The sequence below is a fragment of the Protopterus annectens genome, chromosome 9.part0 (assembly GCF_019279795.1).
Source record: "Protopterus annectens isolate FY-2018-M chromosome 9.part0, PAN1.0, whole genome shotgun sequence".
Taxonomy (NCBI): domain Eukaryota; kingdom Metazoa; phylum Chordata; order Ceratodontiformes; family Protopteridae; genus Protopterus; species Protopterus annectens.
In genome coordinates, this window is record NC_056743.1 from 684344151 (window position 1) to 684364230 (window position 20080).

Genomic DNA, 20080 nt, shown 5'->3' on the forward strand with positions numbered 1-20080 from the left:
GAGGCTTAAGGCATTTTCCAGATGCTGAGACCGGTCGGAATCCACACGAGGTCTGTGCCTTTGGTGTAGTGATGGCATCAAATTCATCTGGACGAACCCATACTTTCTGAAACAGGAAACAGAACTCCGACTTTGGCTGGATAGCTTCTGCCCCTTCAGGGATTTGGTTGGAATCGCACAGACCAAAGGTAACCATATCACTGTCAGAAAGCTCCACTCTCTGGTTTCTAGATATCCTAATGTTGTTGATATATGTCCCTGCAAGAAAGTTGAAAAATTAAAGTAGCTTGGAGAACAGACCTACTCCATAAAAAAGCCATAGCATTAATTCAGAAGCATTTTCTGTATGGTTTCTTAGCTACATTATAATTATGTACCACAGAAACAGCATATACATTACCAATAGCATTTAAGAAAAATAATGCTCAGGCTCTGATGTGCCAAAGTCAACAACTCTGCTTAAGTACTACTGTGCATTATATGCATAGCACAGGATGAAACGGGACAACATAATGGTTGAAGCCAGACCAAGAAAATGCAAACAAGACATCTATAGCAATAAAGGCTACAATAAAATTATTAGAATGGAGTAAAATGCTGACAATGTCTCATGATTTTAGGTATTCGTACGAGTCAGAATACCTACACAAGGCAAGACATCCATAGCCATAAATGTATATGCCTTGCAGTAAACAGGATAAACGCCATCAACCACGAGTCTGAAAACAAGCTCTTCATAGGTAGACTGGAGATGCACATGTTCATACAAACCAAGTAGGTTGGACCTAGACAGTACTTTTTTAGCTGTGACCTATCATAAGTAACAAAATGCAGCAATAAAATTAAGTACAACAAAATCTTGTATAAAAACATAGACTCTGTACATACAAAATAGCAATACATTAAAAAATATGTACAACAGGACAGCATATGGGTACTACTTATTTGATAGACATCCCCCAGTGTTAAAAATTTGAATATTGTGATTTAAAATGAATGGGAAATCAGGGTTGTTTAAAGGCAGGACGTGCGCCCGGAGGAGCACATGGCTCAGCTGAGTCATTACTAGCAGTTAGAAGATAGTGGTGAATTAACACAAAGCTTTGATGCCAGTGAAGCACACTACTGGCAAGGTTTGAGGAAAAAAAGTGGATACACACAAGGACACATGTTGTAAAAGGGTAAGTCTGGAATTTGTTAAAACCAAAACGGCACTGGGATGTTTTTTTTCAAAAAACACAAATGAGAGAGGGTACGTTGATAATCACTATCTTTGGGGTGGAAGAAATGCAGAAAGGCAAGGGTTATTTTGGTTTCGTTTGTATTCTGGAATGAGAAAGTACATGTAGTACTTTAGCAATTATGCTAGCTCCCTAAGAGCTGTACCTGTTGAAGGTCATCCTGTGCTTAATCTGTCAATTTTTCAGGGCAGCAGAGGCAATATTTTCAAATGGAATAAAAAAAGATTACAATACAAGCTGCATTTTCCAGTTGTATAAAATTCCAGCAGTTAAGTGTTTTGCCTAGTGGTATACAGGTATAGGAATTTGAAGTTAGATTATCCAACATCCACATCTATTAACTTAGGTGACTTGCAATTTTGGTAATACAGAGACTAGTCCTGTTAAGGTTGCTGAAGTACTGCTGAAGAATGAAGGGGAAGATGGGACTGAAAAGGCTGATGGGTGTTCATCACCTGGCTTCTACTGGCCATAGAAGAAGTGTGCTATCATGGTGTTTTTTTTCCAATGTGCCAGGTAGTCTGGTGTGCATCACAAATTTACATGGTTAGACTCGGATGCAAGTTGTTTGTCTTTCAGCTTTTTCCCGGCAAGGGGGTCGCCACAGCGGAACTCCGGTCCGCTAATGATTAGCAGTAGATTCTTACAAAATGCAGAGGTGCCAGCTCGACACCCAACCTTCAACGAAGGCGCACCCATTTACGCACACATCTTTCGAATGCTACCCAACCACGGGGAGGACATGCGGACTCCACACAGAAGGCACTCCCAAGCCACACAGAGAATCGAACAGGAGAACCTCTTGCTGTGAGGTAACAACGCTACCGCAGTAACAGACTCGGATGCAAGTAATGATGAAAAGTGAACAGTGTATTTTCACTCAAGTTGAACATTTAAGGTCATTTTATGAATTAGATAAATGGATCTCAACTAAAAATGTTATATGGACAGTAATTTTTTTTTTTAGACACTGAAAACATACTTTATAAAGATGGTTTGCAACTAAACATGCTCTGCTTAGCTAGAATGTGATTCAGATGTACCTAATTGGTGCCCCTCTGAATCCCATTAAAAGTCTCCAGTGAACCTCTGCTTTTGTTACATTTGCAACAAGGAAGCCCAAATCCAACAAATAGGAAGCCCCAACATCAGATAAGTTTTCACTTGTCGTTACTAAAATGAATGGGTGCAACACAGCTAATAGCGTCATTAAGTCTTCATAGAAGTTATGTAGCATGATTTGCCTTTGACCTTAAAAAACAAAATCAATATTGCTACACCACTCCCCTGCTTGGGGAGGATATAACGCGTATAAGCTAGAAGCTATGATGCTCATAGGCATATTTTACATTAATTGCACCCACAGCATGACTGCTTACTTGTGCATCATTATACATCTGAGGACCAAACATTTACTTACTGCTCAGATATGTAGTCAAATTAAGAATATTTTTTGGTTTTTGTACTATGCAAGGCTGCTTTGGGTAGTATCGCCCATGTACAATTACATGTTCATGACTGCACCAATGAAATGTGTTACATGGCTTGAACACTATAGAAAAAGGATGATCGCTAGCATACTGGTTAACACAGGCACGGTGGTGCAGTGGTAGCATTGTCTCTGCACAGCAAGAGGCTCTGCCGTTAGATTCTTGGCTGGAGCGCCTTCTGTGTGGAGTTTGCATGTCCTCCCCACGGTCGAGTGGCCTTAGAAAGACATGCGTGAATGGGCGTGCCTTCGTTGAATGTTGGGTTTCAAGCTGGCACCTCGGCACCATAAAAATCTACTGCCAATCATTAGTGGACCGGAGTTGCACTGTGGCGACCCCTAACCGGGAAAGGAGGAGAAGGAGGAACAACCACAACCAAACAACCACCATACTGGTTATCATGCTATCCCAAGCAAAACGAAGACTCACTCCAAGAAAAGGAAACCAGTCTGGTAGACCCCTGCCATAAATAAGCTATACAATAGAAGGAGGAAACTAGTACAGAAGAGAGTAAAATCCCAAGGAGGAAAGACATCCCTGATCAGTATCAGCAAGAAACTACGATCCCTCAAAATCATCCAAGGCTAGCTTCAAAAGAAAAATTGCAGAGGACTCCAAGGATGACCACAATGCGTTCTTTAACTGTGTCAAGAACCTAAGTGGAAACGCTCAGATCTGCTCTGAGTTAGTGCAAAATGGCACAAAATACACTGAACTGACTGATATTGCCAACATTCTGGCAGACAGGTTTAGTGCAAACTTCACCCCCTAAAGGGCCCATAACCATACCAGAAGAATGTACAGCCCCGGCAATCACAGACAGGTTACAACAGCCCTATTCAAAGCCAAAAATACAGCTTCAATGGGACCGGACGGTGTCCCAGGCTGTGTCTTACACAAGCTCCAAAATGAACTAACCCCTCACCTAAACACACTGTTCAAACTCAGCCTCTCTACAGGCTACATACCCATAGAGTGGCACACAGCAACAGTTATCCCGCTCAACAAAGGTGGAGCCACAACGTGGTCTGCAAGGCTATGGAGTGCATCATCATGGAACTCATTAACGGAGACACTGGGAACCTCCAAAACATTGGACCCTACCCAGTTTGGCTTTAAGGAAAGATCATGCCTCTTAAACCTGGTGGATTTCTTAGAGACCGTTACCAAGGCTTTAGACGAGGGAAAGGAGGCCCACACAGCCTACCTAGACCTTGCAAAGGCTTTCAACAATATTACACATTCTGGCATTATAGACAAGCTTATCAGCCTGAACATAAATCCCTACATCACGAGATGGGTTGCAATTGGCTCACAGATAGAACCCACATGGTGAGAGTTGCAGACTCTAGGTCAGATGCTAAACCGGTTACCAAGTGGCGTTCTCCAGGGCTCAGTCCTGGGACCCCTTCCTGTTCGGTATATACTGCTCAGTGGTACAGGCAAGCACAGGAGGACTATGGCTGATCCAAGTTCGCCGACTGCAAACTGGTGGCCATAATTGACTCTCCAGATGATACAGACATCCTCCAGAAGGGTCTCACTGAGACGAATACCTGGTGTCAAAATCATGGCCTCAAGCTAAATGCCAAAAAGTGCATAGTCATCCCCTTTGGGAAAAAAAAAAAAGTACCCGTGAACTACCACATACATGGAAGTCCCCTAAATACAGGAAATGTAATATGGGATCTGGGGACCCAAGTAGATCGTAATCTCTCCTTTGATAACCATATTTCCAAGGTAGTTAGAAAATCCTTCTATGTGGCCCATCACAAAAGGGTTCGCATCTAGAACAAAAAAGAGGTCACTGTGCCACTCTACTCATCAGACCCATCATAGAGTAAAACGGGATGTACCTTACAAGACACCTGCAATAGCTGGAAAGACTACAGAAGTACCTCACCAAGAGGATTACTGGCCTCAAACAGATGCCCTATGCAGCCCGACTGAAGAAACTCCAGCTGTACTCTGTTGCATACCGCTTACTCAGAGGGGACCTCTGCCTGACATATAGGCCACTTCCAACCCAAAACTGATGGACATGCTCCACTTGAAGATTCTTGTTTAAGAGCCACACACTCTAGGGATCAAAACCTCACCACAATGATAAATAGGACGTGCTGGAGGGATAGATTCCTGTCCCAGAGACTCCCCATGCTTTGGGGCAGGATTCCAATTTACATTAGGCAGAGCCCCTCACTAACACTCTTCAAGAGGAATCTTGACGAATGGATGGGAAACAGAAAATTTACCCCGGGGATCACTGCAGTGGCTCTGCTGGACACAGGCAACTAATGGCTCTGCTGGACAGAGGCACAGGGAACTAATCTAAGGGGGTGGCAAAAGCCAACACATTCTGGCTAGGCTTATAGATGCCCTCAGGCAGATAGCCTAGTACTTACCTTGGAACTGTTCGCATGTACGTCAGCCTGTGCTTACAACAAACATATGCACGTTATTCATAACTGGATGGGGAGTTGAAATGAATGTCAAATATTAAGATCATTGTAATCTTCAGATATAAAAAGTGGATATGAATTTTAAAAGTTTAAAAATGATGTACTTTTACTGCAGGATGATGTTACCCAAGAAAAAAAAGTTTGAATATTGTGAATGCTCACCCTTTTGGGGCTTTCCAAGGTTTCACTAAAATGCATACATTCATTATTGCATTCATATGTACGTATTTATTACAAGCTTAACACAAAAAAAATAAAATGGTACTCACTACCCAGAGAGGACTTGATTTGGACCAAGAAGAATTTTATGGAGACGCACGTTATTTTAATGCACTAAAACTGAACAAGCTCAATGGGAGAAGATAATGGATGCGTCTCAGACAGAGGAGACTTGTGAAAATTGATGAGAATTACTTTTAATGTCTAGGAAGAATGAGCTTGGACTTTGTAAAACTTATTTCAGTCAAGCCCAAGTAAGTTTCTTAGCCAAAGTACATACATTGGCAAATCATTCAAACTTAGGTGACCAGTCACCTACAGTTTTTAATCCAAAGTTGTAATTAAACACAATAAGATGTTTATGGCAGTGATTATACTGACGTGTGTAAAGTAGCATGAAACGTTAAATATTTAAGATGCCCTTTCAGCCTTCATGATATTGTACTTGTAAAAAGAGGCTATACATTTCCCATGAATTAACTGGAACCAATAGAAAATGTTAAATTTTGCAACCAGCTCCCAGCTCTATGGACAAGAAGCAATAGTTTTATTTCTGACAACAAGTTTGGATGAAGGTATTGTCCATGAGTCAGCTATTGGAAAAATAAATGCACACTTTGCCCAGCTACTTCTATGTTAATGAGAAGAATTTCAGGTTGCTTTATGGCAGTCAAACCTTCTAATACATCTATCTGTACTATCGCCTATATTGGCTCCTTTACAGACTTGTTACAGCCAAACATGCATGTTTGCGACCATGACAAAAATTTCTTACCTGCATTTTTGACCAGTGAACATTTAAGAAAAATGGCTTTTACATCTGCTCCGCTGGTGTACAGGGATAAAGCCTAGAATATAATCTGAGTGACCCTGTCTCAATTAACAGCCCTGGTATCAAACACAGCTAGCCTGGGAAGAATGGGTGTATCTATCCTTTGGGGGGGGGGTAGCAGGCCATGGTTTGCCACTTTCTCCAGGAGAGGGGCATACAAAAGCAACCTGTTGACATGCATTCAGCTTACTAAGCTGACACTCATCAGTAGTCTTCCATGTTGGTGCTTGGAAGCAAGCACTCTAATGTGGAAGTACAGGCCCCCATACAAGTATGCACACCACCTTAGATTTCATAAAATGTTAGCTCATACCAACTAGTGCACTTCTCAACTACATATTGGATCTTGTCCTCACCAAAATAAATCCATTAGGCTCTACACCTGTAGTTGCCTATAAGTGGCCAAATCAGACCACAGCACATTCACTTTGAAGGTTAAACCCCATCTATCACACACATCTGTGTTTAGATGTCTATTAAAGCTGGCCAATGACCGAAAATATAAGTAGCCCCCCAGTGACACCATCTCACATTGCTATGTTTAGACCGTTTCTATGCTCACCTAAATGATTGCATCAAGGCATTGGTCCCCATGAGGTGCAAATACAATGTTAATTTCCAAAATAAACCTCTGGTGGAATCCTAGTATAAAACTACACAATAAAAAGGAAGAAACTTACTCCAAGAATAAGCTAAATACCCCAAAATGTAACAAACTCAAAAGGAGAGTGCTTAGAAGCCACATCAAATCTGAAAAGTATGAACTGAAAAATGACAAGGCCTTTTAATAACTCTCAGAAACCTTAGAAGCAATTCCCAGCACTGCACTAAATTAACACACAACATATCCTCATCCTCAGAAGACAGACAACATATTGGCTGATAAGGGTGTAAACTTTAGAGCCAGATTTCTTCCTAACATTTCCCCATACCCTCTGATCACCTCACAATAAGACCAGAGGACAGACTCCTACACCAAGGACACCAACTCCACAGGTCCAGACAATGGGCCAGGTTGCTTTCTTGTCAGCAGTAAACAGCAAAAATTGATGTCCTATACAGGAGACATCTTGGATTTTGCCAGATTCACTGTAATTCCAGGCAACTGAACAGCTGCAACATAACCTGAATAGCCTGAAGTAGTTGCTGCTTTGCAGGTGCCATTAGAAGGAGTCATTTAGGCATGGAAGCACCTGGAATCCTTGCAAGCAGAGGGGAGCTGCGCCATACATTTGAACACCTTGGGGGGGGGCAGTGGCGAGACCAGAGGGCAGTGCTCTGAATTGGTAACTATTGGTGCCCAACCTGAAGCGCAGATATCTCCTGGAGTGCCTGTCTATTTTGATATAATAGTACTCATTCTGCAGATCTGCATAGAATGGACTGTACCGTAAACATGCAGAACTTGGACTTCTTTACAAATTCAGACTGCTCAGCTCCAAGATCGGTCGAAATTCCCCAGTTTTCTTTGGCATCAGAAAGAAGCGCGGGTAAATTCCACATCCTAGTTGTTAGGGTGGAACCTTCTGGATGACTTTTTCTAAAAGTTTTTAGACCTCTAGAAAGGCCTTCTCCCTCTCACTGGGTAGCACATCAGGGAGATGTGCCCCGGAACTGGGAGGAGGAAGGGAAAAGGGAATATAGTAACCTCTGGAACACCCAGGTGTCATTTATGTTTGTCCAGGGGTTTGGGTGTAACGATAGTCTGCCCCCGACTGCCTTTAGAGTGGGACAGACTGGCAGCGCCTCAAGAGTGCTGATAGGGCCTGTCTGAGAAGAGTTCTCTGAAGCCCTGATTTTGTGGATGCCCTCTCCCTCTGAGGCGATGGCTACCATTAAATCCTCTTCCTCTAGAAGAGGATTCATCCTGCAAATCTGGTAAAGACTCTAGAGACTTATGGAACCCCATTATCTTCCCATTCTGGGGGGGGGGGGGCCTGATCCCTATGGAGGATAGGTTCTTACCTTCTTACTCGCTGTGCGCAAGAGTCTCTTTTCACGGATGACCCAAACAAAGAGGAACAGTCAAAGGGAGCATTAATGAATGATGTCTTAAAGGGGTCCTCAACCCCACACAACCTCATCCAGGCACATCTCCCGAGGGCTATGCCTGAACCAACTTGCTTAAGAGGTTCCTTCTGCAACATAGGAAATTAACCCATTGAGGAATTAGCGACAGACGACATAGTGGTCAGTTGGGGAGAAACATGCTTGAGGTCCTCCTCTGATAATGACTGCATCAGAGAGGTTGAGATTTCCTTAAATCAGGTCTCTCTGAAGGAAGTGTGCCAAGTAATTCAATGCTCTCAGTGTAAACGTGGCTGAGGCATACATGGGGTTCCCATGCCTGTCCAAAGCCAGAGACTCCTTGTTCTGGGGATGAACAGTGGAGCTCTGCTCATTAAGCTTCTTAGTGGCTGCAGACACCATAATGGCATCAACTGGGACGCCCTTACTCCAAAATGGGCAGTCACCATGGGGACTAAGGTATTTGTCCACATGCTTGAGGATGGGCTCCAAGGTGTCGGGCTCCTTCCAAGCCTGGTGGACGATAAGGTCAATGAGCTTGTCTACTGGTGGGGTCACCCAGGATGTAGGTTAGCCCATCTCAAATGCCTCCAGGAACACTGACTCCTCAGAGAAAGGGGGTTGGGATGATCTGACACCCTTTTTTTTCAGAATTTTTAAGATAGCCCCAAAAGAGATATAATCAGGTGGAGATCGGGGGAACCTTCCCTCTCACTGAAGTCACTGTCGTCTGTCAAAGACTCCAAAGGGGCGTCTAGGTGCTTCCTCCTGCACAGTCACTTCCGAAGAGGCTCCCCTGTGGGATACTCAGGAGAGGACTCCTCAGACAGGGGGGACCTCTTGCTGAGGGGTAGTCTGGATGCTTTCTAGAAGGGCTGACCGTGGACAGGACAGATGGGAGCAAAGCCCCGATCTGCAGGGGGTTGGATAGGACCTGGCAGAAGAGACCGCATCTCGCGGTGTGGAGAATCCCCTCCAGGTGGCGCAGAGGGCTGGCATCGCCAGGGTGGCCTGACCTCCCAACCCTAGAAAGGGCCACCATAGAAGAGAAGAACAAGCTCACCCCAGATCTGACACCTCCAGAAGGCACTGGCTCCTAGCTATTGAGGGCCAATGCCTCCAGGGAGAGGAAATGGCTCCAAAAAGGTTGTAGCAGACATCAGCCCCGAGGTCCAGCACAAACATCTCAGATCCAAGACCCGCTCCAAAGGTATTGGAGCCAAGCTAGTCTGGGACACTGCCAGAGTCAAAGAAAGACATTCCTCACTCTGATGATGACATACCTGATCACCTTTATGCCCTACCTTACGCAAGGAGTGCACAGCTGACGTTCAGCATGGGTCTATATTAAAATCGGTGAAAGCTTAAAAAAACAAACACTGATTTATCGACCCTATGTAAGCAAAAGCTTACAATCCCGAACACTCAAAACAGTGTTTTCTCGGGTTGTGGGGGGGGGGGGGGAAATCGCTGTTCCAAAAACTAAAACAATACATAAAGTGGGGGGCTTTGCCCCCCAAACCCCACTGCTTAAATATACCAACTCCGAGATTGCACTAGAGTGCCGAAAATGGCAAAGTAACAGAAGCGGCAAAGCAAATTCTTTGAGGGAAAGAATTCGCTTAAAAGCCGCTTCGCTATTTTGCCTTTTCGTTCTTTTAAGTTCGATCAAGGCGCATTTGAAAGAATGAGCCTTCGATCACTTAATAGGAACCCGTTCAGCATACCTTAAAGCAATGGTGGACTTTTGTAAACTGGTCGGAGGGCTTCACAGCAGGGAATCCCATTAGTAAGGAATACTGCAGTGTTGAATATAAGGACATCAACTGCTCTTCCAGTGTGAAAAGAAAGAGAAACAAGAGAGTAATATTGTCACCTTGAGTAAAATTCAGCTACTGGCTTGCAATGTTCTAAAAGAAAACGCTAGAGAGAAAAAAAAAAAAAAACGCACACAGGGGTTGATTAGAAGAATTTGGAATACCCTGGAATTATGTAGAATGTAATACATTTCTCTTATTTTTACAATAGTGAACGTCTAGATAAATGCCCTTGGCTTAGACTATAAACACTTTTTTTGGTAAGTAAATAGGCTTGAAAAACAAGACAAAATGATGAAAGCCATGAAAAATCTGCAAAGATATTAGCTTGTCCTCCCATCAGCAAATGTTCAATGAGAAGTCTCCATTATATTCTGTTCCAAGTGACAAAGATTCATTGCGGATTACTTTCACAAAGATAAAATGTCTGCTGGTACAAGCAATTACTCGAGAGCTCTGAGCATTCTTTGAGGGAAATGCTAAATTAGGAAAAATGGCAAGTAGTTCAGCGAAAAGTCTGCAATTATACAACAGTTTTAATACATTTAACAGAACAGTGTACAATTTAATTTCATTTAAAGATGGCCAGTTCACGTTTTCTTAGGGATAAAAATTAAATGTTTTCTGAAAGGATACAAGCTGTTTTATACCGGGGAGGGTGAGAGACATGAAAAGAACGGACAGCAAAGCATGCACGTTAGCACGGGCAACCTTAATTTTAGGGTTGGTAATGCCTGTGGGTGCACAGTTATAAATTTGGGGCAATTGTTCCAATATGGAAGAGTTAAAACTTCATTTTCTGAAGATCTATATTAGTTTTGTGCATTGTTCTAAGTTAACAGGGGATGGGGATATTTTGAAAATGAACACCCTCAAACAAAAAATTAAGTCTTGAAAAGTCTTCAAATGGAGATGCAAAGAAACTGTATAAAGATCAGCCTGCCAAACAGTGTGTGCATGTAACACAAAGGATGGAAATATACATGTCAGTTTGTTAATGTGTAATAGGTGAAACAAGGTTTTTATCTTCGTAGTTGTTATCCATATTATTTTGAACACAAGTAGCTTTAGAGGTATATACAAGGACAGAGTAATGATACTAGATGTAGAATGCAAAAATAGTAATTCCGTGGGAACATTTGGAAAAAATGTGGATGTGAACTTGACAAAAAGGATTTCAGGATGGATATTCAACAGAATATCATAAGCAAAGGAAAAGGGGAGTAATTATACTAACTAGGGCTACTGGCAAAGGTGGAGAATTACACTGCCACATACTCACATTTCACCTAAAACTACTATCATGGAGCTTAGAAATAATCAACTTTCAGCATGGAGAACCACTTGTAGGTAGGGATTGGACCTAGAAAGGAAAACATAAGAGCGTAGATTTCTGAAGAAATTTATGAAAATATTTGGAATGGAAGTTGTGAATTCAGTAGTAGGAACTGATGGATTAACATTCACCAAGGTGCAATAACTGGGCTAGACTACACAGAAATCATGCTTCACATGAATGTGTGATTTTAACTGTAAACTGCCACAGATACAACTATTTCAGATCATGCTCCAATAAAAATGTAGGATAATGAAGTAATGATGAGACACTGGTGCTTTCCCACCTACCTGTTGGGAATTTAAGGAATGGTAGTAGAAGACGACAGATATCTTCAGAAGTTATATAGTTAGTGAGTGGGATAAAATGAAAAAGGAAAGTATAGTTAAAAATTAATAAGAATTCCTTATGGGGCTGAGAAAGTTTAAAGTATTGTAGAATAAGGGAAATCTCTCAGAATATGAGGCACAAATGCAGAGCTAAAGACAACTATTTTGATAAGAATTCCAGAGCACAAAAACTTTAAGCAATACAACTTGAGCAACAGAAAACAAAAAGGGTTGCCACCAAACTTAGGAAGCCTATAACAAGAAAAATAAACCAGATTCTGGAGAGATATTAGAAATATTTCAGAAATGTTATGAAGATGTGTATAAAGAACAAATGTGAAAAAAAACCACAAATGGAAATATTTATGGAAATATTGAGTGGGATGAGGTTAAGACGACATATGGTCTGACTTTGCAAGATCGTGACAGAACTACTTAAACTGATGACTTTTCTTTTAGCACAATTAAGTTATTTAATATTGTTAAGACAACTAAACCCAAAGCTGTATGACACAACTAGACTCCAGCAAGATACTGTAAGCCTTTACTTTACTCCCTATTGTGATGCCCCACCACTGGACCAGTAATCAAGGCGCCTCAATCCTCACATCACTGGCAACACTGGGAGGATGACAGGTACATGCACACACTATTTCCAGATGCAGCTCTCTGCATAAAGTGCAATTTCCCTTAAGGAGCACACCGAGACCACAATCAGTCCAGTGCTGGTATCTCCCTCTTTCGCCAAATCCCCAATAAGACTCCCCACTGGCATAGCTAGAATTGAGATCTCAGCTGATTGGCCAAGCCAAGACCTCCAGCACCCTTCTCTTTCCGACCATTGCTTCATGTCCCTGTCCAAGTAGCTGACACTCACCCTTTGAGGTAGGATTTACATATGCACACCTGGGAAAGGCAGATTTATTAGCAATTCCCCCTTCTGCTCAGACTATAAACGTAGTTTCCACTGCCAACGGTCACTATCAGCTACTTTACGGCCCTTTACATAAGACTGGACATCCTTTATGTCACTAAGAATACAAAGAGCAGTTTAACCAAGAGCAAGGCTATTAGAAGTGGCCACACAGTGTCAAATATGCAAGTACTCTCAGAACTTCAATATCTCTACACAGATCAGTCACAATAAAAGGCTTAAAAAAAAAAATAAAGAACAAGACCATACTAAATATATATGTACAGTGACAGAGTTCAAAGTAACAGGAAATATTTAAAACAATAATGCAGGACAGTCTCAAAGAAAAATATCTAAGCTAAGCTTTGCTATATTCCTATTTAAAACCCCCACTGCTGAAAGCAAGCACTAATTAGCACCGACCTGTGAAAATACATAGACTTCCAGATCTTTTAGCAGATGGTGAAAGTCAAACAATTTACATTCCTCCACATTTAAAGAAAATACAGAAACTCTAGTTTTAGGCATAATCTCTCCTTGCTGCATTGAAACTGAAAGATATCTTTTATTGCACAGCCATAACGTAATTTAAATTTCAGCTATTTTTCTGAAGTTAACCTCCTGTGTTCGTTTCCACTGTTACAATAGTGTAGGTACATTTCTGTTCTTTTCCAAACAGCACTTTGCAAACACCTTCAAGCAGTGTGATATACATGACATACAGTTCTAATACACTTGTAACATTAGCATCTTGTACACATCACATTGATATTCACAAATGCCAATTTACAAAATTCCAGGTAGCTGGGCTGGCAGTATCTCTTTTGTGACACCTACTAAATCAGTTACACCTATACTTGAATGGTTAGCTAAAATATGGATACCTGTGAGCTGCATGTGTTAGTGGAAAATGGACTTCAGTAGCTCTTTTCTTATAGTAATTTGTAATTTCTTGTACATTTGATTAAGAAAAACAAACTGACACTTCCAGTCATGCAGAAAGAACAGAAAATTACTTTTATGTATACATTAAGCTCCTACAGTCTGAAATAATTTATGCTAAACTCCCACATTCCAATGTCATCTACATTTAATACCATCTGGTTATACATTAGCTTAGATGCTTACATTAAGAATTCAGTAACAAAGCAATTTTTTTAGGAAACATTTGTGCTGGAACAATTAAGTATTCATGTGCAATTCATTTGTCATTACCATACATAGCAAGTATAAGAAAAATGAAGCTTTCTGCAAAATGGAGTAGGGAAAACCAGTTCATACTTGCACAACAGTCATCAGGCTGCACACTGAACATCAGCTCTTCCAGTGAGAGAAAAAACTGAAAAAAATTACTGGCCCTTAAGCAAAACTCAAATTACTGAGAGTATGTTGGCTAGATACCAGCCAAGAAGCTTTAGAGCAGTGGGACACAACCTTTTTGTGGGGAGGGCCACTACACGAATTATTAATGCATCTGCGGACCACCTCAAAACATAGTAAGTAGGTACGAGTTAATAGGTACAAGTGACTGGCATTTTTACTTAAGACAGCAGTCATGAAGTTGCCCGTTTTCTACATCAACTTTGCATTTAACTTTATTCTGGCTTACAGCCATGACTTATTACAAATTCTTGCAAAAAGTTACTACTGTTTACAGGCTATAAGTTAAGAAGAAAGAATAGTTACTTCCGCGGCTAAAATTAGAGGTGTGTGCAACTGCAGTCAATTAGGTAAATAAGCACGTGCTTGAAAGTTTGCATGACTGAAGTAAGGCATAGTATTGTTTCACTTTTTTTTTTCGTTACTCTTGGGGGGCCAGATGGCATTGCATGGAGGGCTGGATTTGAACCCCAGGCCAGACGTTGCACACCACTGCTTTAGAGAGACAAAGAAAATAAACTAGAAATAGTGAAGAGAAAACACCGACAGGGAAGAATCCTGCAGCTGTTCAGCAAAAAGCATAGTACTTGGCAACTAATATCAACTGGAGGAGATGTTCCTCAGAACAGCCACCTACTCATTAACTTATATGGTTTTACTCAAACCATTACATCCCCTACAAGGGCCAATAAACTTATGGCAAGGAAAGCACATTAGATTGGATTCTCAAACAGTCACCAAACTTATAGGAACCCGCCCCAAAGATATAAGCAACTATTCACGGACCTTCATAATCAGATAAAAAAAAAAAAAAGAGTGACATTCCAAACCCAACGACCTATTGGACAATAAGGACCAACAAGAATTTTAACCCAGACAACTTTCAAAAAGAAAGTTTGCATGTGATTGGTCACCCCTGAAATACCTACCTCTAGAGGAAGTAGAGGAAGCAGTAAAATACTTTAATTCAAAATTCCTAGCCATTTTATACTACCATGCTCCAACAAGTACAATTAAGAGCCAGGACGAAACCAGCCCCATGGCTCTGAAAAACTACCAAACAAAAAATCCTCCTTAGAACTGTGGCAAACTGGCGTTCTACTAAAAACCCTGTAGATCAATTTAAAGTTTAGACAGCTTAGAAATAAAACAAAAAAAAGCCATATTGTTACACAAAAGAAATTTTTACTTTGAGCTTCAACAAACCCACCAAAATAAACCACAAAAATTCTGGTCAGGCATTAATAAACTCTTATATCCAGGTTGTTCAGTCACACCTATTCCTTTAGAGACTGATCATGATAATACCAAGCAAATAGCCAATACCTTTAACACTTTTTTCACAGACCCCATTCAATCTCTTGCCAATCAGCTATCCCCAGACACATAATCATCAACCGCCTCCATCACTAATGCACCCCCATCATTTCACTTCAATCTGTTCCTACATCCCTTGTCTGTACCCTTTTACATAAGCTTAAACCTACCACCCTCTCGGCAGACCTATTACCTGCAAAATACCTGCAAAAAACTGCAAAAGCCATAGCCTTCCCAATTTCCATCCTGATTAATATAACCAGCTATTACTGAAGGAACTATCCCATTACTCTGGAAAATTTCACACATTATCCCCTTGCATAAGGGTGGCAACTCCAATGAATTATCAAATTATAGGCCTATAGCCATATTAGCCCCACTGGCAAAGACCATGGAGAAATGCATTCATAAGCAGCTGTTAAACCACCCAAGAGAGAACTTACTAGCCAACTGCCAACATGGTTTTAGACCATTTCATAGCACCACCTCTGCTCTCTTATCTTTCAATGACTAAAAATTGCAACGACACTATCCGCAGCCCTCTTCATTGATCTTTCGAAAGCCTTTGATATGGTTAACCACCACTTACTCATTAATATACTAAAAAAAACTGTCTCTAGACACACTGACTATTAAATGGTTTCAATCATACTTACACAGCAGGCTGTCGTATGGGAGAACAACTTATCCTCCCACCCCCAATTGCCTTTGGTGTCCCCTCAAGGCTCCATATTAGGCCCTCTCCTATTCTTTATTTTTATAAAGGACCTATACTCTGTTATACCTCAAGCTACTTGTATCCAATACGTGGATTCCGCGTGAATATGCCACCTCACCATCTGACCTACAGTCCCCAACCCAAATGTGTAACAGTCGAGAAATGGCTTCTACATCGATGACTCATTGAGAATCCCCCCAAAAAAAACAAAACTGCTATTTACTCCCACCCGCACAGCCTCCCCACTTAATTTTACTGTCACATCTAGCAATGGTACTATATCTCCTGACTGTACTACTAAACATCTTGGGGTTCTGACAACCTTACCTTTGATTCCCATATTAATAATACTATAAAAACAAACGGTCAACAAAAAATTAGGATCCCTATACAGGATTAAATACTTTTTGACTCCACTAGCCAGGACCACCATTGCCCATACCCACTTGATCTCTACCCTTCTCTATGCCTTGCCTATATATACGAAACTATGGAAAAGCAACCTGAACAAGCTAGCAATCTCCTACAACAATATTGCCAGATTTGCAACTGGGTCTGCCTTCAGAGCCCATCACTGTGATAATTTTAAACAGCTAGGATGGCTAGAACTGCCAAATATAATACTATTTAACCAGTTAACAGTTGCCCACAAGATCCTGTACCAACCTAACACACCAATACTTACTAACCTAATCCCCCCATATAACAACCTCAAGACCCTACACTCCTCAAATAAACTACTTGTACAAATAGGTAAAGTAACAATTTGGCTGGTGACTCCTTGTACAAATAGGCAAAGCTAAAAATTTGGCTGGTGACTCCTTGTTCGCCAATACTGTGGGCAAAAACTGGAACTCCCTCCCAAAAGGCCTAACCACAATTACCTCTACAACATTTAAAAGCAAATTGAAGCCATACTTTAAGTCATAGTGGCTATGCCCTTGTTCTAACCCAGACTACCTACTTCAATTTTCTCAGAGTACTAATCACCGTACCTGTATAAACTAGTTACTTTTCTGTTAACTACTAAGAGTGCATAAGCTACCTACTTTTTCTGTTAACTACAAAGAGTATTCGCTCATATTTAAAATATATTGGCTAAATATTTGAATGGCTAACCATAGCTGAAATGTACCATGATTCTGTTTACAGAAATGCAACAAAATGTAATGAATGTGATAATTATCTGTAAATGTCACATATTATAAATGACAGTGTTTTTCTCCCTGGGCCTCCACTGAAAAGGGACATATATCGAGTTGGACTAGCCCAGTCAACAAATGCAAAATAAATAAAATAAAATTTGAAATTATTGAAAGTGAATTAAAAAAAAGCAGCTTTTCTAGTAATGTACTTCTACAACAGTGTCTTACTTTAAGGGTCTATATTGGTTCACCAAAAGCTATTTTCAGCTAACACCTATTCAGCGACATAGGCATTCACTAAAGATAACTTTTGGCGAATATAGACCCACAATTCAAAGATAGCCAGTACATTTAAGGCTAAAAGTTAATGTTTTCTGAAAGTATACAATATGTTTTTTCACATATGGGAGGGGAATAAAGTTAACAGACAGCAATTCATGCAAGCAGGAGAACAGGCTTACCATGCGCTTTTAGTATACAGATCAACTTTAGGTTAAAAGCATCTGGGTGCAGCTGCCCATTTGGACAATTGTTCCTATAAGGAGGATCATAGGAGGTTAGTAGGCCAATGGCCCTAGCGCCTTTAGTCTATGATCAGCACCAACTGTTCCCTGTCCATGAGGAAACATTGGTGCCAACCCCAGGGTGAATTTATGGTCTCCCAACCAATTGTCTAGGTTGTACTTGAACAGGGTTATTAAACAGCTCTGCTTCTGGAATAAACCCCTAATTTACATCATTACTTAAAACGAGACAGATTCATGGTTGGACCTTACCAGGTAGGGCAAAGCACAGGGGTAACTGCAGTGACCTCCCATGCTGGTGAGTATTAAGTCTAGGACATTTGAGCCCCTTGTGGGGGTGCAGACTAGCTATTCCAGGACAGTTGTACTGACAAAATCCAGGAACCGCAGGGTGAGCATGTTTGTGCTCTTGTACGCCACCCAGTCGAAGGATAGCTGAAAATAACCCATAACCAAAGTTTATGGTTGTATAGTGAGACTGTAGTAAGTCCAGGTAGGCAGTATGCTTCTCTTGGTTCATGCTGGGAGACCAGTAGCTAGCAATGATGTGGTAGGGTGCTTTACCTATAGTTAGTTGGAAGAGAAGGTCATACTGTTTAACCAGTCTCAAGGTGTATTTGGCTTTAATGAAGAAGATGGATATACCACCATCGTTGGTTCTTAACACACACGTTTTGGGGTCTGAACATGTGGAAAGCATTGTAGCCTTGCACAGCTGGGGTGCTGCCTGCAGCCTTGAACCATGTCTCAGTGACTGCACAGATATAGACATCTTCCAAGGTAAGGAGTGGTTCCAAGGAGAGCAGTTTCTTGTTTAGGATCCTAGTATTAAGCAGCATAACCTTGAGTTTGTCTGAAGTAGATTTTAAGTTGAAAATGTTGTTGCTTTGACACTGCCTAAAAAAGGCACTATGGGGGAGGCAAACACCCTTGCCAGCATCCAAAAAGGCAAGCAGACAGATGAAGACCATCTCTGGAAAAGCAGTATGGTCTTCCCAGGCTGACAGATATTTGATCCACCTGGATTGTCACCAGAAGCAAAGCCAATTGTTGAAGTCAAATCATTTTTTTTTGTTTCCATTGTGGCATCATCTTGTTGGAAGGCAGAATGCTGCTTACGGCACAGAGTTCACTCGCATCTCTCTTCACATGGTCCAGGGAGGTACATCTCAAGTCATTCACCCCAACACGTCCTATGACAGTGTCAAAGCGGTAATTGTTAATCGAGTGACTTGGACGGATCCCAACACCAAACAGGCAGCTGACCAGGACGACTTTCTTCTCCAGCCTGGTGAGGGGGATATCTGTGTGTCTCACTATGGAGACACCTATGACCAGGACATTTGGTTTTGAGGCGTTTTGCCTTACTGGCTTATTTGCTGAGACACTGATGTATGTATGTTATGTGCAGTGGATTCCAAATTGCTTGCAGTGTGTGCAAGTGGTTTGCACTTGAGAGAAGCCTACTAAAAGTTCAGAGACCTCCCGAGTACCTCCACACATGTAGGTTTCAGTGTTGTGACCTTGTTTTGTGCGAGAGGTGATGTGAATATGTTGACAACCTGCTTGATGTGAAAAAATGATTTCAAATCCCTAATGTAATTTGTTCTCACTTCTTGTATTTGTTTTAGGAGTAAGTGGTTGTCAGTATACGTGAGACAATTACTTTGCTTTAGGATGCCCATGTCAGTCAGGCTGGCCAGAGAAATGGTTGGAAACTGACCATCCATTATGGTACGTTTTTACCCAATTACTATTCGGGAGTGGGTTAGTTTGTCCAGAATTTGCTCTAGGATCAACAAAAAAAGCTATGGGTGAAAACTATGGAAACATTTCTCAGTGCGCAACTAAGTTTCCCACAATGCAGTAGGGAAGCTTGGGAGGGTTCACCAACACACGTCTAGGAGAAAATTGTCTTTCAAGGCGTTTGCGATTATACAGGGCACCACTGAAATCTGTTCAGCAGTATGCAGCTATAGGCAAAATGGAAGGCTTAAATAAAGGTGAAATGAAACAAGCTAAACTATCAATAAAATACAAAATGAGCTTTCCTCCGTAATCTTCAGATGAAGCTCAGACTACACATCTGCCACAAGGGTGCAGGCAGGACCCTACTAATGTAAGGGTTAAACTTCATTTGATGATGTACATAGTTGTGTGTGTTTATAGGTTTGTGTGTGGGGGGGGGGGGAATTTTCTTTCAGAGTTTTCATAAAAACAAAAGAAAAAAAGCGTTGCAAAATATGACAAAGGTTCAAATGGGGACAAGAAACAACTGTGTAAAAGGATCAAACTGCAAAATAGTGGGTTCATGCAACACAAAAGATAGAAA

The 20080-nt window shown here is 41.3% G+C and overlaps 1 protein-coding gene across 1 annotated transcript in view; it reads right to left on the reverse strand.

The window, feature by feature from the left end:
- Positions 1-20080, reverse strand: part of TCF19 (transcription factor 19) — a 224737-nt gene that overhangs the window by 184999 nt on the left and 19658 nt on the right. Inside the window, exon 2 of the mRNA XM_044083291.1 lies at positions 1-258. This exon is cut by the window's left edge and continues 514 nt beyond it. Coding sequence (XP_043939226.1) covers positions 1-258 — 258 coding nt within the window. The remainder of the gene's footprint in view (positions 259-20080) is intronic.